The 24,192-nt window shown below is 45.1% G+C and overlaps 1 protein-coding gene across 3 annotated transcripts in view; it reads left to right on the plus strand.

Moving 5' to 3' along the window:
- Positions 1–4,528: 4,528 nt before the first annotated feature.
- LRCH1 (leucine rich repeats and calponin homology domain containing 1) overlaps positions 4,529–24,192 on the plus strand; it is a 170,046-nt gene continuing 150,382 nt past the window's right edge. The window contains exon 1 of one of the 3 annotated variants that reach the window (XM_010980838.3): positions 4,529–5,158. In XM_010980838.3, the coding sequence (XP_010979140.2) occupies positions 4,852–5,158 (307 nt within the window). In that variant the 5' untranslated portion in view covers positions 4,529–4,851. The remainder of the gene's footprint in view (positions 5,159–24,192) is intronic. The other 2 variants (XM_064493157.1, XM_031465995.2) reach the window with 2 other exon arrangements.

The raw sequence follows: 24,192 nt of genomic DNA on the forward strand, positions 1-24,192 counted from the left end.
TTTAAACATAAACATCACACAAAATTGGCATTTTATCCTAAGTCCAAGTGTATCTATGAACTAGAACAGAGATTAAAGCCCATAAAATTCACTCATTCACAGACAGCTCCACTCTTGACTTTCAGAGGACGGTTCTAGAAGGCGGCCTCTTCGAGCCTGCTATCTTGATGGCCCAGATTTGGTGGTTTCTTTATTTAGCGGGAGCTGCAGAGGAAAGGAGGATGTAAGTGAAGTCTCCCTGGTCTAGGAGCTAGAGCCCTGCCTTGTCTCTGGGAGAGCAGGGAGGAGGAAGCAGAGCAGGGCCTGTCACAGGGCAGTAGTTGCTGTTACTTTGCTCCCTGAGAAGTAAAAATGAGCCCCTCGGAGGGGACTGAGGATTTCTGTCGGGAGGTTGGAGTTGAGAGGGCAAAATGGCTGGATTTAGACAGTAGTCAGCTGAGAAATATTTTAAAATCCAAAGGCAGGCAATATTTTCTTTACAGATTTATGATAAATTCTGGAATGAAAATGCCTAGCAAACAGACATGGGGTGGGGGTGGTGACCCGAATAGCCCTTATGCTCTCACAGACATGAGGCGTTACATTCAACTACAGTTGGTGTGAACAGAGCTTGAGAGAAAGCTTAAAGGCAGGTAGCTGGAGTTAAGTCTGACTAACTCTCTTTTAAGAGAACCAAAAATCTGAGCAAGTGGTTCGTAGGCTTTCTGATTTCACAGGTAAGTCGGAATAAAAATTAATTTGGGAGCTGACTCTAGGAGCCGACTTTTTTTTCCCAAGTAAGAATATATTAATTTGACTAGAATTTATTATTACCATTGTTTTATTTTTTTCTACTAGGAAAAAATAGCAAAGCACAGTCTCACATTTACATACACAGTCCAATATTTATATACAATTCTTAAAATTGAGTGCATTTAGCTTTAACGAAAAACCCAGGACAGGGTCCTAATTCTTCTCAAGTTTGCCAAGCTTGCTTTACCAGATGAGTGTTTTGGAATACTAGAAAAAAAATCTCCTAAACATGCCCAAAATAGTATTACTGATTATCTTCAGAGCAATTTACATTGGTGTTATTTGTTGTCTTATAATACATAAATATTTCAGTCAGACAACATTATTTATGGAACTATCTAAGGAAAAAAAGTATTGAGCGCTGTCTTTGATGTACTAAAAATAGAACCCACATACCTGGATCATTTACAGATAAATATTTACAGATACAGTACAGAGAGAATACTTTAGTACTGAGAGCTTGTGGAGAGAGTAGCCAGAAAACGGTGGTGTTAATCAGGGAACATTCTTGCTCTTTTTTTAGGAAAGAGGGAACTGAAGCTGAGAGGTTGGAGAATAGCAAGGTAAAAAGATGTAAATAAGCTCTGATTCTTCCTGCCTTGGGGGGTCAAATGCCTATTGTTATTTGCCTAGGGGTTTGAAGTGTTTTTGCTTAAATTTTCAGGAGTAAGGCGGGTGCACTCATCTCCCTGTGGCTGGAGGGGGCTGTCGGGACCATGAAAGACACACCTGGCTGACCACGCCCACTTCTTCAGCCAATGTTTTGATCTCCCTCCAAAAGAGAATTCCCAGTGATTTTCTGAGAAGGTGCTGTGGGTTGAATAGACCTACTCAAATCAGTCTTCCATTCTTAATAAGTGTGATTCTTGTAAGCTTGTTCACAACTCTATTTTCAGGTGAGCATGAAAGAGCTGGGTCTTAAATGTGGAAGAGTCTCTATGATCTTATATGTTTTCTGAGCACAAGAATTAAAAAAAGATAGGCTCCAAAATTTTTTGATTTATTGATGAAACTGATCACTCTTCTCTTAATAGTCAACATTTTAAGCATAGAATATTTCTATTTCCCCCACTTTCTCAATCATTTGAATTCTGTTAACTTTGTGAAATGATTGGAAGGTACTAAAGAAAAAGCATGAAAAAAATCCACTGCCATCATCCAAATAGTTTGTAAAAGATTATTTGTGGACCATTCAAAAATAGGGCTATGTAGGAAAATAAGATGGAATAAAGACTGAAATATGGTAAATTAAATACATTAATTAGAATTCTTGGTTGCACTGAGAGAAAACCAAATAAAATTGACTTAAGCAAACAGTAGAATGTCTTATCAATACATTACTGGCTATCTCAGAGAAACTAAAGATAAGGGTCAGGAACAGTCAGAATCTAGAGGTTGAACACATTCAGGATCCTCTCTGATCTTCTGAGTGTTTGATCATTTGGTCAGAAGTCCACATCTGGAATAACCAAGATGGCTAGCTGGATGGAGGTAATAACACAGCTGTTATCAGAGGACTGACTATACGAATGGCATGGAGAAAGTAGAACAGGAAGAGGGTTCTGTTTTCAGAAGAAATGAAAAGGGTATTGAACAAAGCAGAGATGTCCACCTTATTGAAAAAACAGTGAAGGAGCAAGACAGCAAGAGAAAATGGCTTGTCAAGTTTCCTGACTATTTATAAATAACTAAGATCAGTTTCAAAGGTAAAGTACTCTCTCCCATTTTAAGGAAAAATTTCTTTGTTCAGGGACATCATTTACAGATAAATATTTACAGATATAGTATAGAGAGAATACTTTAGTACTGAGAAAGATGTATCAACAAATGGCAACCTGTAAAACACTTGGTCTGTTGTGCAATGCTTAATTATTAATCTTCATTGTGCACTCATTATATGCAAAGTACTCTGGGATATGGGAAGGAAGTTACAAAGATGAATATGTCCCTTCCTCTAATTTGGAGAAGGTTAAGTAAGCTATAATAACTAGGTCAACCTAACATAAGGACAGATTATTTGTTACAAAGCAAATTCTTAACTTATAGTCCATCATTTCCTCTAAGAAAGAATTCATGGTCTTAAAAAATTATGCTCTACAGGATGCATCACTACAATTCATGGGCCAGACTAAGTTTGCAGTCTTTCAGAAGATGTCCTCAACTTTACCCTGCATGTTGATCACACTGACCACCACCTGGTTTTAGCTTAAGATTTTCAAGTGAAATTTTTTTCTGTCTCTCTGTTTCCCACTGGCTTTTGGGGAAAGACCAGTGAAGAAACGGAATGGCAAGTTAGTTTTCATAAGTACACTTTCATTTTCATCATCATCATTATTACTATTTTCCAGCCTGGCTTTTAAGTCTGGGAGGCAGAGGGGAAAATGAGTTGGTGAGAGAGGAGGTTTTGAGGGGGGAGGATACCAGCAGGTGGCGCTTGTCTCCTCCTCCGAGGTTAGAATGTTGTCTCATTCTAGAATCCTGTAGGAATCAAGGGCTACTTACCATGCGCGCAGTGTGACAGAGATCACGCCACACTTTAGATCCAGCCTTGTGCTCAGGCCATCACCTCTCTGCATTACCACTTAAAAAACCGCCTTCCATGTTCCAAAGGTTGAATTATTTTTGCACTTGACCCGCATCCTTACTTCCCCTAGCAAAGTCGTTCATAGGGACGCTCAAGCTTTGGGTATAGAGCAAAAATAAAGGCCCCAGAGAGTCGGAGCCGAAACTTTGGAAAGGAGTGGGACTGTCCCAATCTTCCAGCTGGTCTGCCTTTATAGTGTCAGACGTTTTGCCGCCTTCAGTGTGCCAGCGTTGGTCTGGGCAGAACGTGAATTTGCTTGCAGGCGGACACATCAGCCCCATGCCCCACAGGGCCACGAAGTGCACAAAGACAACTTGACGGTACCTGTGCGCAGGCTCAAACTCTGGCTGAGTTATGGGCTGCGGGGGTTGGGGGGGGGTGTCACTGGTTTTCTGACCTCTTCAGCACCACTCAGTCTGGGGCTGAGTCGGCCACAGCCAGCATGTCTTCCTCATGTGACAGTGGATTCTGTCCACCATAAAAACTATTCTTCCTTTTGAAAGTCCTTCCTTTCTGTGCCTGCAGTTTTCTACTGTCGCTCAGAAAACCTTCTGCCCTACTCCTATTTGTAGCGGAATCCGGCCCTAGAGTTTACAGTTAGGAGGGCAACTCTACAGTCTGAAGTTTCTACTTTTGAATCCAGTTCCGCCTCTGACTGCATCGGTGACCGCAGACAAGTTTCGTAACTTCCTCTGTAAACTGGGGGAAACAATTTTTCCACTCATGGGGTCTCTGGATTAATAAGATCATTAATGCATATGACCTAGACCAGTCTGGCTCATTGTAGGTGCCCAAATGCCAGGGGTTGTCTGTTGGCCTAACTCCACAGTGAAAAACTGCCCCTTGTGGAATTCTGGGTCAAAAAGCCAGAATAATTCGCAGAATTGAGATAACCTCTCACCTGTGACTTCACTGTTTTGCAGATCTCATCTATTGCCTTCTCAGACCCCCTAAAACCTTTTGTCCCCTAAAGCCCTCTGGGCAGCAAAAAGAAACCCAGAGAGGAGTTCGGCGTCTGAATCAAAGCAACCCCCGTGCAGGTCCAGCGCCCCCATGTATCGGGATAGCCGGGCGGAGCGCAGCGAAGCAGCCGGGCCAGCGCGGCGGGCGGCGTTGGAAGGCTCGGGGCCGGGCTGACGGCTCGGGGAAGGAGGAGGAGAGAGCAGGCGGCGGAGGAGGGGAGAGCCGCAGAGAGGAGGGAGCAGAGGCGGGAGGAGACACATGCGCGCTGCTTGCCGCCGCCGCCGCCGCCGCAGTCCTTAGCTTCCCGGGGACAGGAAACCTTCGAGACCGAGCTGCCACTGCCGCCTCCCCGTCTGCCCCCAATTCTACGCGCCTGCCACACCCTCCTCCCCTTGTTCCAGCATCTTCGGTGGAGAACTGCAGGGACCCGGGCTGCCGTCTCCCGCTCCTGGGGGAAAGCTCTGACCCCCCCGCAGGAGCGGCGGGGCGGGGTAGGGGGGGCCCGGGAGAAGATGGCGACGCCGGGAAGCGAACCCCAACCTTTCGTCCCTGCCCTGTCGGTGGCTACTCTGCACCCACATCATCATCCCCACCACCACCATCAGCACCACGGAGGAACTGGAGCCAGCGGCGGGGCCGGAGGAGGCGGTGGTGGCGGCGGCGGCAGCGGGGGCTTCAACCTGCCCTTGAACAGGGGGCTGGAGCGCGCGCTGGAGGAAGCGGCCAACTCCGGGGGTCTGAACCTCAGTGCCAGGAAACTGAAGGAATTTCCCAGGACCGCGGCCCCCGCGCACGACCTCTCGGACACGGTGCAGGCAGGTGAGAGAGGGCTGAGGGCGGGCAGTGGGTATGGGTGACTGTCGGTCTGTCATGCCTTCACCGACGCGGTGGCCAGTCAGAGATCTGGCCTCGCTGGGGGTCCAGCGGCCTGTGCTCTCCCGAGTTAGGGACCCGCGTGGGCGGTCCGGCCTTGCGGCGCCTGGAGAGCTGGGGTGTGCCGGGCCGCTGCGCCCGCGAGTGCGCGTGTCTCCGGCTCCCTACCCCGCGGCTGCCGCGCCGGGGAAGTGACCGCGGGGCTGGAGCTTGCGGGCGCGCCGCGTTCGCGCAGTGGAAGCGGGAGGTTTCAGGCGGCCACGGTCGCTTCCTGGGCCCCGCGCGGGGGCTGGGGACCCGGGCGCCGCGTCTGCGCCTCCGGCCCGGGCAAGCCCTCTTTGCGTCGAGGCCCTGCTGGGTAAACCCAGACAAAGGTGGCGCGCCCTCCGCCGACCCGTGGGCATCGGCGCGGTGCCGCGAGGCCCCCTCGGCGACATCGCCGACCGATCCGACAACTTGGTGCCGACTGCGAGGAGGTGCCGAGGTTTTCTCTTCCTGCGCCTGTGCGAGGAAGGAGCCGTTCTGATGGTCGCGAATCCGAATCGCAGCCGCTTCGCAAGGCGGTCTCCCTGGTTCCTAGCCTCTAGCCAACCGCCCACGCCGTTTGGTTCCAACCATCGAGGCCACCTAGTTCTCAGTAACCCGATCTTTGCGGGGGCCCTGGAAGGGACGGCATGGCATATTTTTTTGAAGAGTAATTAAAGTGAGCCGGTTTTCCTCTGTGAGCCCGACAAGTTGTAACTCGCGCCAAAGAGCATACAGCGTTTTCAAGTTATGTCATGTGTTGACATATTTCTGAGACGTCTGCTTTCACTTTGGTAGCTGGAGTTACTGGAGCGGGATCTATAAACAGGAAGGAGGGTGGTGGAACGCGATTCGGGCCTTGGGATCCCTACGGAACTGACTCGGTTCCCGACCGTCCGGTTTCAGCTCCTTGGGGGAAGGTTTGTATCTTGGCAAGCGCCCTGCATTTCCCAGAGCAATGGGCGCCCCATTTTGGAACCACCGCCAAGACCTCCAGGCTGTCATCACATTACCAGCCGAGTGTCAGACCCCTTGGATCCTGGATGGCTTGACTGTCAGCTCCAGATCTCCTGCGGGAAGAGGGGTGGGGGAGGGAGCAAACGGTTGCCTTTTGGAGCTAGGTTTCCTGTGCTCCTCCCCCTTAATTGAATACTCATTTATTAAGAGTCCTAATGAACATTTTGACAGAGCTCTGAGTTCACCGGAGGCAAAAAGGGCTCTTCAGGGTCATTAAACTTTGTAATTTGGATTCAGGGGTAGTCAGGAATGGGCAAAAAGGAGGGAATTTCCAGAGCTGAGCTGTCAACAGCTGGGGAGTCTCTTGATAGGACCTCTTAGTTGCATTTTCTCAACTAAAGTTATTCCAAGAATGGCTTGAATCATTAACTTAAAAAAAATTCCATTGTTAAGTTCTTCCCTTTTGCCATAGAGCCATGAGCTATGGGAGGGTTGGACATGACTGCAAAAATGGAGCTGGCATGACCAATAGTAGTATGTGTTTGTACATTGGCTGGGGTGTGCTTTCACAGTTGTTCCTCTGCTTCCGTTATTATTTTTTTTTCCCTCTGCTTCAGTTATGCTGACGTTTATTTCCAAAGATGAGTGAACTTGATGTGTCTGCTCTGCTGGCATTTCTTTGAGAAGACAGGTGCTTTGAAAAGCAGAGACCACCTCTTTCAGTTAAGACCTTACCATGTGGGGCATGTGTGGCAATGCTTTAAAAAGATTCCTGTTCTCCTGTCTTGCTTGTTTATGGCGAGCTTTGGTTGTGAATTCTGCAAGTTTGTAATTACGAACCTCACTTGCATATGTCTGATGCTCAGAAAATTCTAACTGGTGAAAACTTGTAGACTTAAGGTTTACCTGTCAAAAAGGCAATATTAATTATGGGAGGGGGAATGGCATGAAAGTTTGTAGAAAGTTAGGGCAACACTGATAAAGAGTATTCAGTATAGACAGTTATTTTTCCTGAATGAAGTTTCAGTATGCAAATATGTTAAAGAATTGCTTTTGTAAAACATCTTTGCCTCAGGTCAAAGCTGAGTGTAAACCAAATGCATTCTGCCCTCTGTTCTAAAGAAATATTTATTGAGCACAGTTCCTTATTTGGAAGAGCAAAACTCAATATAAAGCAAGAGTTAAAATTATGTCCAGTTTGCACAGTGTTGACATTTCCTGCGTATAAAGAGTTCTAGTAGAGCAGAGAGTATGAGTAATAACATATACAATAAAGATGGTTGTTTCTCCTGGGTTAATATTAGTTTACAGAACATCTCTTCAAATCAGAAGGGCACTGGAGATCCTTAAAGACCTAAGATGTAAAGTGGACTTTTTCATAAATTGTAAGACTGGGAGTGACACAGAAAGCTTCTTCTCACTGTGTAGTTGTATAACACAGGCCATTTGGTTTAGGCCTTGTAAAAATAACTCTTATGGCCGCCGCCTAAAGCAGAAGTGCGCTCTTGGGCAGCGTAGCTTATCTGAACTGAGCTGAAAACCAAGATGTAAATACAGAAATATAGAGGCCCTGGGCCACTCAGTAGGTGTCTAAGCTCTGTCAATCTAGTGCATACACATTTTTCATAGGGAAAAATAACCTTTCAGGCCCTCCCCCTCACTTTGAGCCTACTGGTTTACTCGTATTTGAGTCAAAATAGTTTGGTGTCAGGGTCTAGTCTTTTTGCAGGGGAGAAGGGGAAAGAAAGGCTGCTCCACGCAGGTGTGCTGGCACAGTGACACGGGCTGAGTGGGAGAAGCCGAGAGGAAAGAGCCACGATTCGCGCTCGGTGTGTGCTCCTCGCTGGGTTCCGAGTACTTTATCTGCGTTTTCCCTCCCAGTCCTCACTGAGGCCTCTTCATATCCTCGTAGACGGTCGGGAAGAGTCAAGTAATAGATGCTCAAGATCATCTCCCTACCTAGAGGGTGAACCAGGGACTGGACCCTGATGGTTTCACTAGAGCGTGTATGTTTTTGCCCATATTCCTGTTAAACAGGGAAGAGGAGGCTGTCTGGAGATGCATTCAGCCAACATTCATTCCGCAGGTACCTGCCAAGCACTGCCAAGTGCCAGGCACTGTTCTTGGCACTGAGGGTACAGCTGTGACCAGCAGAGAATCCCTGTACCCCTTCTTAATGGAGTTTTCATTTTCTTTCGGGGGAGTGGAGTAGGCAGATAAATGAAGAAGTAGATTTTGCAGGATGAGTAGGAAGAGTTATAGTCTCGTTGCACTATCTTTGTTGAGACATACCCATGCTGCCTTGAGGTGGTTTGTAGCAACAACAGTGCAAACGATGACTAGTAATAAATAGTAACTGAGGTGTAAAATTGGGCCGGATAAAAAGATGAACACAAATATGTGCATCAGGAAAGCAGTCTTTTTTTTTTTTTCCCCTCTTGTGCTGATTTATAAAGTACCGTCATTTGGGGATAAAGAAGTTCAAAAGGGTGTTTGTATGACTGAAACAAAGCAGATTGAAAAGAGGAGTAAGAAGAAGAAAGAGTCTGTCTCAGACTATTTGCAGGAGGTCCTAGAATATAAAAAGAAAGCCCTTGGATTTGGTATGCGGAACAGTGTTGAAAGTAGGTCTCATTAAGGAGAGGGCGGAGTGTGTCATTGCCAGTATCTTTTCAAGGTGGCTGGAAGCAGGAAAGGTTATATGGGAAGTAAAGGGCTTGCCCAGGCAGGAATATAGAAATGCAGCAGGAAAAATACTCATTGCGGTCCTATATGTGCCAGTGCGGGCTGCTGTAGGAAATGCAAAATGTAAGCCAGGACAGGCGTGTGTGAGACACGAAGTGACAGGTCCAGGAAGACACGGGAGCCTCAAGGCAGGTCAAGGTGAGATGCCAATAGCATAGATAGATATTGTCTGCAAAATTCAGAGGAAAAGTCCATTTCAGTTGAAGTGATTAGGAAAGATTTTTATAGCAGAGGTGGAATTTGGGTCAGGTTTTGTAGGGTGGCTAAGGTTTTGGATGGGAATGCCCATGAACATTCTGTGGTTGGAAAGATGGCTTGAATGTGTGGAGTGGGAGCCTGACAGCCTAAGATCTGCTGTGAATAAAACAGGAAGAGAGGCCATTTGAGCCTGTGCCCTGGTCATATCCTCCCACCCCGCTGTCGCCATGTGATGGGGTAACAGAGTATAGGACTCTCAGGGCTCTTTGAGAATACTGGGGATGGTTGAGGTTTGCGATACGCCTGTGGGACTAATGCCCTAGTCGGTCTGAGATACCTCTCTCAAATGTGCACAGATGCAAAGAGTCTTCTCTGAGATTTGCAGGTAGGCTTATCTGCTGAAGCCTGACTTCCCGCGTCCCAACACCATCCTAATCCTCTATCAGCCGAGTGCTTGGGATATTAGCACTCTTTAGGCATTGGGATGTGCATAGGACTTGACGAAATCTATTTATTCTCCAAGACAATTCCGTAATTTCGGTTCTAAAGACTTTTCTTTGCAAATATAATGAGACTTGAAATCACATGTGCTTTCTTAGAACATATGTTCTTTTGTAGTTCTGTCTAGTTTCAAATTATGTTGCTGCCGTTGAATTAAATTTATTAGTGATTGTTGTAATGATCGTTTATTGTGATAGTCACTGCCATTTAAATGTCTATTCATTACATGTATTCTAACTACTTCTCTGTTCATAAACAATGAGTCATACCCTTTTCCTTCCTATTATTATTTTTTCTTGTTGACCAGTTTCTTCCTTGTTAAGGTGTCAAGGACTTATAGTAAAAGATGTTAGAACTGCTAAGACTCTGTATATATGGTGGCTCTGAACCATGTCCAGATGTGCTCTTCCACGTTTCTGTGTGTGACAGAAATGATCTCCACAGAACATACTTCTATTCTCATTGCTTGCATTATAGGATGCTCTTTATTATAAAGACAGGAACACGTTATTTATGTTTCCAGAATAATAGCAGATAACCATAGGCCACAAAGCCTCTGGGAATTTTTGATCTGTGCCAGTTTATAAAGGTCAGCCCGAGGTTTGACCTGCATCATGGAAAGGATTCCGCTGGATAGTCTGTCAGTCCTTGCGACATCTTACCTGATTTTTGGTGAGTGTATGTTATTAGGTAAAAGTTGGGCACACCCCACTGTTTTAAATTTTTTATATAAAATTATTGACTAAGAATTTTTTGGGAGGTGTTTTGTGGCAAACTTGAATGTTTCATGCTGTGGTTTAGCAATTGTTTGGTGGAAGCATTTTTTAAAAAAAATTTTTTTATCTTTTTCTTTTTTTTTTACTGAGTTATAGTCAGTTTACAATGCTTTGTCAATTTCCAGTGTAGAGCACAATTTTTCAGTCATACACAAATACCCATATTTTCATTCTCACATTCTATCTCACTGTGAGCTACCACAAGATCTTGTATATATTTCCCTGTGCTATACAGTACAAACCTGTTTATCTATTCTATATATACCTGTCAGTATCTACAAATTTCAAACTCCCATTCTGTCCCTTCTCACCCCTCTCCCATGTCTTTGTCTGATTACTTCACTTAATGTGATAATCTCTGGGTCCATTGATCCATGTGTTTGGTGGAAGCATTTAAAAGGTCTTGAAATCCATGTCGGTGTTGATCAGTGCAGAGGTCAATTTCCTTTTGCTCGTGCTGTCCTGCTGGTGTGACCAAAGGCTTTTTCTATCCTGTTACTCAACTTCATCATTACTTATTTAAACATAAGTTGTTTCCTTCTTTTCTGTGTACTTTTCTATTTTTCCCCTTTTTCGTATAACTTAGAGGAAATCTAGAGGCTTCTGTTATTGCTACCATTTTTTTTTTTTTGGTGGCATGAAAGTTTTTTGCCCCAGAATTTTCAGTTGTTATGCTATTTCAGATAAATTTTTGTGTGGGGGATGTGAATTGTTTAACTGAAAAGGAAGAGGAAAGAAAGAGGAGGAAAAAAAAAGAAGGAAGGAAAGAAAGAAAGAAAGAAGTGAGAAAGAAAAGAAAAAAGGCAGGATTCCATGTAAGCCTTAGTTCAGGAAAGCGAGTTCTGCCAATACAGACGCAAGCTTGAAGCACGTCTGTGTTTTCTTCATCTTAATTTAAGAATTCAGTAGTATTGCTTCCATATTCTGTAGTAAGAAGTCATACATTTGGACACCATCTGTTCCCACAGAGTAATTCAAAAAATCAAGCGAGATTGTTTACATGAACAGAAAGTTGAGGAACTGTGAGAATTTGGCTTCTCTCGCTCACTGCAGCAATGAGGTGGAAGGGAATGCCTTTATCGTTGGGTTTCTGTGTATGTTCAGACTTTTCCCCATTTATATCCTCCTTTACTGGCCGTACAAGGACGAACATTGGGTGGGGGGAAAAACAGAGGGGAACAGTGTTTGATCTGCATAACAGTTTTTTCTTGCTTGGTGAAAAATGATTGCTTCTGTGTTAATAGGAGGTTGATAAAGAGCTGACTTAACTCATGGTACCTGAGACTCTTCCGGGATGTTTGAAGTCACCGGGGTCAAGCTGTACAATTTTGGAATCTTCCTTGGTACTCGCTGCTTTCTTCCTTCTGCTGTGTTTCCTGAGTCTCTTTGCTGGAGGGGGCCCTAAGACCACGTGACTCGAAACAGAGCCTGGAGCCCTCCAGTGGCTCAGTGAGCCTTGAATTTCCCCTTCTGTATTCTCCCCAGATGGGCAGAGAGAGGCTTCATCTTAATTTTCTTAATCCTCTGGCTTCTCCTGTGGCCTCATCTTTTGACAGCTGACCCCTGCTGTGCAGGCTGCGGAGTTTTGCTTCCCAGTGTGTTCCTCTGATGTTCTTTCCTGTTGTTTGATGCTGAGACGTACAGTGTTACGAGTCGCCTCAATACATCTGACCTGGTTCCGTCAGCTTCGCTCTGATTTGACGCACTTTTTCTCTGCAGGCGACAGTGACAAGTTCAAAGATAGCATCACCCGCAGACTGCCTGTCCTGGCCTTCCTTTAGATTGCCTTCATTTTGCTTTTCCAGGTCATTTCCCTCCCTTCGCCCTCCTCCCTGCCCTGGAAGAGTGTATTTAACCCCATTCGCATTTCACCCAGTCCCAGGCCTGCTCAAGACACACAGCCTCCCCGCCTGCCCTTCCTTGTAGATCTGAGCATCGAAGCAGGCATCGCCTTGAGGTACTTGAGCCTTATTTCCTTATGGCATTTTTTGTTAATTATTGCCTTCCTCTTTGGTACTTTCCCCGTGTGTAAGCTTTTCCTCTGCTGGCCTGTGAGGTCTGGCTAGGCAGGGTTTTTCCTTATTTTCATCCATACCCTCCATGCCTGTCACAGAAAGTGCTAGACTAACATCAGTGCACCGTTCCGTCTCCTGTTTCCTACTCACAGTCTTCTCTCTCTTTTTTAAATTGAAGTATAGTCGGTTTACAATGTTGTGTTAATTTCTGGTGTACAGCATAGTGATTCAGTTATGGATATTATATTCCTTTTCATATTCTTTTTCATTATAGGCTATTACAAGGTATTGAGTATAGTTCCCTGTGCTATACAGTAGGACTTTGTTGTTTATCTATTTTATATATAGTAGTATCTGCAAATCCCAAACTCCCAATTTATCCCTTCACCCCCACTTCCCCCTGGTAACCATAAATTTGTTGTCCACGTCTGTGAGTCTGTTTTGTAAATCAATTCATTTGTGTCTTTTTTTTAGATTTCACATGTAAGTGATATCATATGGTATTTTCCTTTCTCTGTCTGACTGACTTCACTTAGTATGGCAATTTCCAGGTCCATCCATGTTTCTGCAGATGCCATTATTTTATTCTTGTTCATGGCTGAGTAATATTCCATTGTACAAACTTACCACAACTTCTTTATCCAGTCATCTGGACATTTAGGTTGCTTCCACATCTTGGCTATGGTAAATAGTCTCACTGCCCTCTCTTAGTCCGTACACTTTGAATCCATCATCTCGGATCTGTGGTGGTGCTGTCCCCTACTTGTGCATGGTCTGCCGATCTGCTGCCATTGTTTTTGGTGCTGACCTTATTTTTTACCCACACGGCATCTTTTTGCTTCTCAGTATCGCCCACTGTATTAGTTGGCTCAGGTTGCCGTAACAAAATGCCACAGACTCGGGGCCTTAAACAACAGAAAACTATGTTCTCGCAGTTCTGGAGGCTGAGAGTGCAGAGTCGAGGTGTCAGCAAGGCTGGTTTCTCCCGAAGCATCTCTCCTTGGCTTTTGTAGACGGCCGCCTTTTCCCAGTGTGTTCATATGGCCTTTCCTCTGTGTGCCAACATCCTTGGGGTCTCTTTGCGGGAGCAGATTTCCTTTTTTTGTAAAGATACCAGTCTCGTTGAATTAGGGTCCATCGATAAGAGCTCATTTAGCACTTTTAAAGGCCCCGTCTCCAAATAAATCACATTCTGAGGGGCTGGGGGCTAGGGCTTTACTGCCTGAATTTAGGGGGATGTAATTCAGCCCAGCACGCACTCACCCCTGGTGTGGCTGGTAGCTGACTACAGCCCTTCCCTCAGCCTGGGTAAAGTGACTTTGTGCCTCTGCAAGGCTGCCCTTCCACGAGGCCCGGACCAAGCCTTTCTTGTTCACCAGCCCATCCCCAAGGTCCAGCACAAAGCCACATGGATCTGCCTGGGCCTGAGGCAGACCTTCAATAAATGCTACGAGCACAGGAGTGTGCTGTGCAAAGGGGAAGGGGCCCATTCACGCTTAAAGAGTGGGTGACTCTGGCTTGTGTGGACCCCCCTCTAGCCCACCCTCTCTCCCAAATTTAGAATTTTCTTTCTGGTGGTTGGTGGGTTCCTAGAGTTATTCTTTCTCAACAGTAGTAAAAGATAATGTTGCTTTCTTCAACATTTGCAAGTGTTTGATAAGCCGAGTTGCAGCCGAAGGTCAAGTGAGTTGTCATGACTTCTGAAGGGGATGGGTGGGGGTTTTATGATGTTAAATATTGCTTGAAATTGACAAGTAAAGTAAAAGTAAAGTTTTTGAGAACCTATCATGTGTAGGAGCTGTGGATGATTAAAAAAAATAGAGATACAGTCCCACCTACATACTTTGCAGAATTGCGTAAGGATTAAAGAAATAACATATTTTTAAGTACTATCCATGAATAGTATTCTCATCAACTAGTGTCATTTCCAGCTAAAGCCTTCCAGCCCTTAGCCAGAGGGACTTTCTTCCCTCTTGTGTAGCTTAGAGGTTAAAAATCAGCTCTCTTGAGCCCCAAAGACCTGGGTCCAAATCTTGGCTTTGTCATTATAAACTTTGTCACTCTGACCAAATCACTTAAAACCCTGACTATCAGTTCCTGTAAACTGATGCCACCTGTAAAATGGGAACAATGCGTACTTAGTAGAGTGGTGAGGACAATGATTATAACAACAATAGATAACGTTAGCAAGTGCTTTCTCTGAGCCAGGCACTGCTCCAAGTGCTTTATATGTAAATATATGTATTAAGTGTATGTCACATATGCATGACTTCATTTAATTCTTGCTAAGTGTTCTGTTCTATCTGTAGCAGAAGCTCATAACTCGTAACTCCTTCAGCTGTTGTCTAGGTACCACCCAACCTCCTGTATCTGGTTGAAATTCATCTGCCTCTGAAATGCCTTTCGTGACCATTGTAGCCTGAAGAGGGATTTGAGATCTCTGGAAACCACCCATTCACATCTCTCCCTCATTTAATAGCTGAGGACACTGAGGCTCAGAGAGCTTAAGCCATTTGACCAAGGTCACACAGAGGAGGGTGGGCTCCTCCCAGCGGAGGGCTGTTTCCCTGGAGCCAGGAGGCCACCTTGGATGAATGGAAGGCCTCCCTCCCGCCAGAGAGTTCTCAGGTCAGCCCCACCCAGACCAGCCATGAGAAAGTTCCCTAAATGAAAAAGTACTGGGAAACCTTTAATAGCATGTGGTCCAAAGCTGGGGAGAATAAGAAAGAAAACTAAGAGTGGTTACAGATTAAATGTGTCAGCTCAGTATTTTACTGTGTGTGGTTTGGAGGACATGTGTGGGCTCCATGAAAACTGGGTCTCAAATACTATAAGGCTTGTTGGGCGGCCCCACCCAGACTCACAGACAGCCACCTGTCTCAGAACTTGGACTATGTGTTCCTGTGGAAATAAAGCAGTACGTGGTGGTCTGGTTCTCCTGCAAGCAGAGGTGGGCCTTCGTGTTAAGGGTGTGTGTTTGGGGGAACGCAGCCTCCGTTCTGACATGGGATTCTGAATCTGGGGGTCGTGGCATCAGGCTGCGAAGCTCCTGCCTGTTGGGGATAACTCTCTCCCCTTCAGCCTTTCCGCCCTAAAGTCAGAAAGTGCCCCTCCCTTCCAGGCCTCTTGATCGGTGGGTCCAGCACACTGTGGTGTGGGGACCAAGGGTTGGCTGAAGTCGGGGAGTCGGCTCTGGGACCCGGGGAGGAGCTGGCTCAGGAGATGCCGCCTGAGGGAGACTGGCGGGGACTGATACACCTCTCTACCTAGTTGTTTGAAGCAAATTGCTGAGTCTTTCTGAACTCTGAACTTCACGTTCGTAATTTAATAGTAAAAATGCTCTTTCCCCCTCGAGGTTGGGTGATGAGGTGAGAGACAGTGCCCAGAGCAGAGTTCGGGGCGGCACCGGGTGGGTGACCCATAAATGTCCCTCGCCTTCCTAGATTCTCATGGTGTCGGGCTCATAGTTTTCCTCGGTGAAATAAGTAATGAGAATGTGTCAGCTTATTATCGGTGTGGTGGGTGGGAGCACACGGGGCTGGGTCTCAGTCCTGATTTCTCCAGGACATGGCTGGTACTTAACCTCCCTGCGCCTCCCTGTCCTCATCATGAAATGAGGGGTGATAATCATAGAATTCTCGTGAGGAGGAAATGAATGAATATTTGTGTAAAGTACTGAAGTCAGTGCCCGGCGTTGTTATTTGCCATTATTATTATTATAGGCAGTTATCTTTAGAAAAGAGAGTCAGTCTTATAAGGCAGAAAAAGACTTAATTCCTAGAAATATTGTGACATTCATAAAATGACCTTGATACCTAGAAAGTGCCAGTATACATGCTTTTGGTGTGGGTGAGCATTATTTATATTCTGACAGTCTTTGGACGGTGGTAGAGTAGGTGGTATTCAGTTTTCTGGCTGTAGATACTCAGAGCTAAATTACATGTGAGGAAACCCAGACTAGATGGTGAAATGGTTTTCCCTGCATTACAGGGTGGTAAGTGGTTGAGCCAGGACTGTATCTTCTGAGTTTTTCTGTAATTTCCATTCATTCATCAGTGTAGTAGTGTTCTGAGGTTTAATTTGACTTTACCAGGACCAAGAAATCCTGAGGGGACAAGGCTGTTGGGGAAGAGCGAATTCAGGCTTCTCCCAGTGGAGAATAGGGAGTGAATTCTGGGGCAAAGGGTGCTGGGACCAAGGCTTGTTTCCGGCATTGGGATGGAGGGGTTAGGAACAAGGGTGGGGCCTCAGAGGACGGCTTGGAGCAATCTCTCCTCTGCAAGAGTCCTGCTGTGGATTTTAAAAGCTTGTCCAGATGAAAATAAATAAATTGATCACCTTTGGATGCTCTTGGCAAAAAACAATTTGTGAAATCTTTTTATCTTCTTGTCAGCTGCTCTGCAGATGTATAGCAGATACTTCCTCTCTAAGAAGCTAGAACATGTCTACGAGGAGGCAGAGGTTAAAGGATAAATATGTAGATGTAAGCGTCTCTCTTCTTTTGTCGCTGTTTTCCTGGCATCCAGCATTTGTTTTGAACTTTGGTCAGAAGTTCTTTCATCGAAAGCCTGATGGTAGGTTCAGTATCACCCTGATGTTACTGATAAGGGAACGGAAAGGGGGATAGGTTCTGGGTCCAGGGTCCTGCAGGGTGTTTCCTCGTTCAGTCCTCACCACCACCTTGCAAGGTAGATAGCATCCTCTGAGCTGAGGAGAAAACATTGTTAAGCAATCCAAGTATGTTTTAGAGCCAGTAAAGCCAGAGCTAACATTGGAATCAGAGCTCAGGGTTGAAGAAGTGCTTAAGTGTCTTGCCATTGAAGCAGAGCAGAATACGCCACTTTGGCATATTGATTATTTTGAATTAAAGTTACTTAAGAAACAGCCAGTCCAAGGACACTCTGACCCTCCTTTGTCTCCCAGGAAGCAGGAAATAAATCTCCCAGGTGAAAGGTACTCTTCTACCTGAGGGGGAGAAGGCATCCTTATCACCAGAGATAGGGAATTCAGGGCGGAGAAGGCTGTATGAACAAACTTTAATCCTTAACTCTTTTACTACCCCAAGCCCAAACCCCTTTGTCTCGTCAGTTCTTCACAAATTCATTGTTTCTTTGTCTAAAAGATGTGAAATCTGTCTGCTTTGGTCACTTCTTTCAGTATCATATATTTATGAGCTCTTGTATGTAGGAAATTAGACTTTTTCTTCTGTTAATCATCTCACATCCATTTAATTATTAGGCCAGCCAAAGAACCTAAAAAGGAAAAGGGAATTAAGTTTTCTTCCCCGACACTGGGCTCCATTGTAGCCTTACCGCTTATGTAGAGCTGGAGGGATGGACCAGAGGAGATTTTGCAACAAGAATCAAGCCCAGAGCATTTTGACAGGCAGTCCTTGGGGTGACTCAAAGACTGAGGAACTGGATTTCATACTAAAGTAATTTCTCCCATTAGTTGAGAGTGGATTACAGGGGTCCAGATGATGCCTGGGGTGTCCTAGTCCTAATCCTCACCTGTTTCTTGTGGCCAGGTACCAGCTTCATTTCTAAGAACTGTGCTTTCCAGCAATCAACAATTATTAGTTTAAAAAATTCTCCAAGATGTCTATTATTTAAAAATTCAAATGCACATTCAGGTTTTTAGTTTTGGTATAAAATTTTTTTAGCTTTTATAACATGTAACTTAATTGAACTGCCTATTTAAAATTTTACTTGATTTTTATCCCCTCCATTGAGAGATGAATGAATAGCCATTGGGTGAGTGACCAAGTGATTTACTTTCTAGAACATTCTGTGTGTAATACACATGCCTGGATTCTCAGGGTTGTTTTATTAAGTAATAATCATTGAGTTGATGTCTCAAAATGCGTTTTATTTTGTAATGAAGATCCTGCAATAGATTAATTAGTTGCTTTTACAATCTTATAAATGAAATAGCACGGCAGCCCCTTTTGGCTAAAATGGCAGCATGGTTTATGGTGAAATGGCCAAAATTTTTTGTGTTTATGCAAATTGATCTAATTCAAAGGAATCTGTGCAATTGAAGGCAAATAGATCTGTCTTTGTGCAGTTCCCTTGGAGGTGAGGATGATAGTCTCTGCGTGCAATTTAAGGCAATTATGTGTTTTCTCCTGGTCTTTAGAAAACCTGGATAAATCAGAGGTAATTTTACTTGTACCAGTCTTTCCAGTGGCTATAGTCTTGTAATAAACTCTTAGCTGTGGTTTGTTCGAATATTTGCAATTAATGCTTTCTTGTTTCTATGCAGTACCTTAAAGGGTGTCATACCATAACTTTATGAGTGTTGATGTGCCAAAGTCTGATCTGTTTTATGAAATTCAGTTAGCAGCTGTGAAGACTTGCTATTGCTCCCCTCCCCCTACCCCCAAAGCCCTTGGAATCTGTGTGTTAATGAAGACTTGGTATCTCCATATGAAATTTGCACAGTGGGAGTCCCGAGGTAATGTGCCCTGACAGAGCCGTTAATATATGCCTCTTAGGGAGTGAGTGACAAAGACAGGAAGCCCAGCTAAGTGCGCTCACAATCAGCCTGAGTCTTTCTGAAGTCCCTCCATGGTGTCAGTGTGTGCGCTCTCTGTGTCTCAGTGTCTCGGAACCCTCCTCTCAGCTGTCAGCCAGGCAGCCTTGTTTGTAATCTCTTCATACTATGTGGTAGATTGGGTTGGATGAGCTCCATCAATGTCTTTTTTTAACTGAATGAAAGATTCTTTAAATTCTGTAGTGCTTTACAATTTTCAAAAGTTTCACACACACAGAATTTCATATAATTCCATAATAATCCTTTTTTGCCCCACCCCTGTATGGGCCTTTTGTCTCCCCACTGGCAAGCACTATTTTATTCTTTATATCTGTGAATCTGCTTCTTTTTTGTTTTATTCACTTGTTTGTTGTATTTGGTAGATTCTACATATAAGTGATACCATATAGTATTTATTTGTCTTTCTCTGTATGACTTATTTCACTTAGCATAATGCCCTCCAAGTCCATCCATGCTGGTGCTTATGGCAAGATTTCCATCTTTTTTATGGCTGAGTAGTATTCCATTATATATTTATATACCACATCTTCTTTATCCAGTCATCTCAGGCTGCTTCCATGTCTCGGGTTATTGCAAATAGTGCTGCTACGAACATTGGGAGCCCCATCGTCTGTGGGTGAAAGACTTCATCTTTCAAATATACCACTTTGTGTAATTCTATTCCTCAGTCTTTCATTTTTCACAAGCACATTAGGTCACATTGGCCATCACAAGAGGTGCTCTTCTAAGATGCTCCTAAGTAGTGTCAACCTAAGTCCAGGTTTGCTGGGGACAGTCTGGTTTATACCTCTTGCCCTGGTCTGATGAATAATAGTACCTGCATTGAACACATCCTGATTTGGGTGGTAAGTTATATGGTCCCTCTACTCCTGGGACCACAGACACTATGTTTTAAGAATAAACTGAAATGGAGAGGAGTGAAATGACTAGCCTTGGCCCCCCGGCCACTTGGCGTCAGATTGGGTCTAGGATCCCAGCAGTTTATCCTGCTCATCTCTGTCAGCTGCCCAGTCTTCCGTCCTTTAAAGGAATGACAGGGCGTGGCTGGTTTCTCTTCTCAACTTTCACAGCAAGAAGCCCTCACAGGAAGGTCTTTGGCATTTGTTGTTAATTTTAGTGGGCAAAATACAGCACTCATTTAAAAATTATGAAATATGGCATCTATAGAAAGGAGTCTATACCAAATGTAAGCATGGTTTAAATGATGGTAGTAAAACAGTCATAGGGACAGAGAGCAGACTGGAAGCCGGGGCAGGGTCGGGAGGCGATTGTCCAGGATGTTGGGAACGGCCTGTGTCTTGATGTGATGGTGAATCCACAGGTAAACATGCATTTGTCCTAACTCATCCAACTCGATGCTTAAAACGGGTGCATTTTGTTGTGTATAAGTTGTACCTTAATAAAGTAGACTAAAAATGCCCCTGTGTACCCACTATTCAACTTCAAAAGTAGAACGTTGCTGATACCTTTTTAGCTCTCTGCATGCTGCGTTATCCCAGATTAACAAGCCGTTTTAAAACACAGAATGATTGGGGCTTTATGGCTGAATTCGTGCCTAGTGTTAGAAGACTGGTATTTCTGTCTTAGTGGACAGATTCGTTGATCTTTGTTTTCTTTATTTTGAAACAGCTTGTTAACTGTCTATCTACAGAGTCATTCATAAAACATTCTAATTCTCTTTATGAGGAGCATTTTAGTCTATTGATAGAAAAAACTGAGACTGAGCCAAGTTTCCTAGCATCACTGAGATGATGTTAGCTGTTGAAGTCCCAGGCCTCAGAGCGTTTGCTGTGCGACCTCCTGGGTGCTGGACGCTTCGCAGACATGATCTCATCCTTCCCCTCGGCCTCTATGAGAGGAGTCATTTACCTTAAATTTTGTCAAGCCACGCGGAGGCTCATGGGTGTTAAGCAGCTTGCCCAGAATGCCCCCGTGGAGAGTGGAGGAGCCAGGGTTTGGACCCCAGCTGCTGGACTCTATAAAGCATTTGCCTTTCCCACCCAGCACTCTGTCATTAGAAAGAACTGCCTTTTACTGGGGAGAGCGGAGCCTTTGGGTTAGGTCCCTGGTTGTCCCCTGGGGCCTGGTACTATGTGGTGCATCACCTGCAAACTTCCTGTGTTCCAGCCCTGACCTGACACCCCCCTGCCCACCTCCTCTGCCACTTGCTGCCTGATCTGGGACCTGGCATCACCCTGCTCACCCACCTCACCCTCCTTACACGCCTGCCTGGCTCCAGCTGCCTTTGTCTTTAGTCCCCATATGTTCCAGGTTAAGTGCCTCTACTTTGCCTTTGATCATGCCTTCCCTTTCGTCTCTGCATTTGCCAAACAGAATAAAGCAATCAAAACAAAAAACAAAACAATCAAAAAATAAAACTCCAGAGCTCCAGTCCCTGTCAGTTATTCCAGTCTCAACACCTGCCTCTGTGTGGTGCCCCCAACCCCCACCTTCCCTTATCCCTTTACCCCATCCCCAACCCCCACTTCTCCCTCCCCCTTCACCTCATCCCCAACCACAACCTCCACCTCTCTCTCCCCTTCCACCCCCATCCCAAAGCACCCATACTCGGACTACCAAGTACATCTTTTACATCTTGTAGTTTTTAGCACAAGTAACCCAGCGTGAAGAGAGGTCAGGTCTGCATCAGATGTCGTTCCCATGTCCTGGAATATGTCCTCCACCTTTGTTTTTATCAGTGGAGTGTTTCTGCTGAGTGTGTTGTGTGCCAAGGGAACAGTTGTTGGTGGTATTTGTAGAAAAGTGTACTGGCATGAGGGCCAGAAGAGTGTGGAGTCTTGAGTGACGGGCACCAGCTCTGCTTCCACGCATAGCCCTTTGTGCTCTCTGTAACTGGAGACTTGCTAGTTGTGTGTACTGGGTTTTCTCAAAGTGAGCCATCCCCCAGCGCCGGCTGTGCAGCATCTTAGAAATGTACATGCTGGGCGAGCTCTCCCAGAATGAAGTACCACGGTGCTCACATCACCATGTCTCTGTCACAGGCTTCCATCTCTTGCTTGCTGTTAGCACCCGTGAGGTTGAAAACAGTCATAGCTGTTTAGGCAGTGGACTTGGAGTCCAGCAGATCAAGGTCAAATTCCTGCTCCATCAGTTACTAGTTGGGTGACTTGGAGCAATTCATGCATTTTTCTGAGTGCTGATTTTTCATCTGTAAAGTGAAAGTAATAAAACTTATCTCCTGGGGTTGCTGTGATGATTAAAATAACAAATTGTAAGTACATGGCATGTGTGTGTGTGTGTGTTTGTGTGTGTGAGAGAGAGAGAGAGAGAGAGAGAGAGAGAGAGAGAGAGAGAGGGAATGAGACGTTGGTTGTAGCTGTTTTTTGAACTGTGCTTGCCCCAGAGAGGGAACTATTTTTAGACAGGAGTGATCTGCTCTCTGCTTCCAATCCCCATCCGAGCTGGGGCCTTGCATCTGTCTCTGTCAGTAGTCTGGGAACATAGCCCTTGGCTGATACAACTGTCTCCCTGTTCCCTTCTGCCAGCCCCCTCGTCCTCTTTGGACCCCACCCCCCCATCCCAGGCAGTGCCTGGGGACTCCCTGCTCTACACAGGGTATCAGTGGCACCCACCCAGCCTGGAGCTTGCTGCTCGCTGAGAGGAGGACTTGGACTCTCTGCCCCTGGCTGTCTGGTCAGCTGCAGCCCCTCTGAGGCTGTGGTCTCCTGACCATAACGTTTACCATCTTTTTTGAGCCGTCTGGGGACTCAATGCAACACTTCTTTAAGCTCTGTTACTTTAATTTGGGACCTAGCATATGATGTGGCCTCTTGGTAAAGATAAAATGGGAAGGAAAGAGAAAGAGAGAATGAAGGGGAGAGAGGGAGAGAGAGAAATCGATGATGCTGGAGAGCAGGGTGATGCAAAGGCCAGTTCTGCTCAGCCATATGAATACCTTAGGGTGATGATTCTTAACAGACAGGGATATAGTTTGGAAAAATATTTATAACCTTTATTTTCATTACATTGACTAAGGAAAAAATGCTCAATAAAATCGTCCCCACTTGGGGGGCAATGCAGGAGACAGAGTCAGAAGGCAGTGTACGGGACATGGGTGAACTGAGGTCGTGAAACCTCACAAGGACTTTAGAAGGCTTTTTAAGTTCTGCATTCACACCTCACACTTTATAAAGTAAAGTGCTGTGTTATTTCTTTCATTCATCCATCCAACAAATATTAATTATCCAGGATGTGTGGACTGCGGATGAGCCGGTCCCTTCCCTCTACTCTTCTCCGTATGTAAGAGAGACAGCGATGCACACAGTGGCTCGAACCTCACTGCCAAGGTCGGGGTTCCTGCTCCTTCACCTCCCGGACTGGTGACCTCGGGCAAGTTACATAACCCCTCTGTGCTCCAGTTTCCTTACCAATGGAAATGATAATAGTACCTATTTCAGAGGGCGTAGGATATGTAAGGCGTCTAGAGCAGTGTCCGGCATGTGAGAAACTGTCATTGTTAGCTATTATTGTTTGTTTCTTATTTACTTGTTTGCTTCTTTCTTGTCATTGTCTCCCTCCATCATCAAATGCTGAGAGAGACCTTGTTTTCCTTTTTCTCTTGGAACTTGTATCCCTAGTTTCCAGGATCCTTAGTCTTGCTCATGGTAGGAGCTTAGTAAATACTTGAGCTGAAGAAATCAATAAGTGAATGGATGAATGAATGAACACCAGGCTCCGGGCTGGCTGCCTCATTTACGCTGGTGAACCAAATGTGGTGCCTTGCTTCTTGGACCTGCCAGTTAGCCTAGTGGAGGGGAAACTAGAGATGTAGAATGACAGATGGGGACAGGGGACATGCTGGCTGAGAACCAGGTGGGGCTATTTTGGATCACATGGTCAGAGGGGAAGTGGCATTTTCAGACCACGTTGCATGGTTGACTGATAAACAGGACATCTTTTCCCCTTAGTCCACTTGAAGACTTAAAATAATTATTTGTGGGTTCCTCCTTCTGCTTTTTAGAGCATTTCCATCTCGATTATTCCTTTTCTTCAGACATGTAAACTATTATGTGTGTGTTCTAAAGTTCTTAAAAGGAACACAAAAAAACTTTAACGATTTAAAAGATTTTTACAGTGTCAACCCATGTAACTTGAAGCTGGTTATGAAACACTCGTTTACTTTTGGTTGCTTGGAATTAGGTTTTTTTTTTTCTATTTTGGTACATGGGATGTTTATTGGTGTCTCTTC

The sequence above is a fragment of the Camelus dromedarius genome, chromosome 13, assembly GCF_036321535.1.
Source record: "Camelus dromedarius isolate mCamDro1 chromosome 13, mCamDro1.pat, whole genome shotgun sequence".
NCBI lineage: Eukaryota > Metazoa > Chordata > Mammalia > Artiodactyla > Camelidae > Camelus > Camelus dromedarius.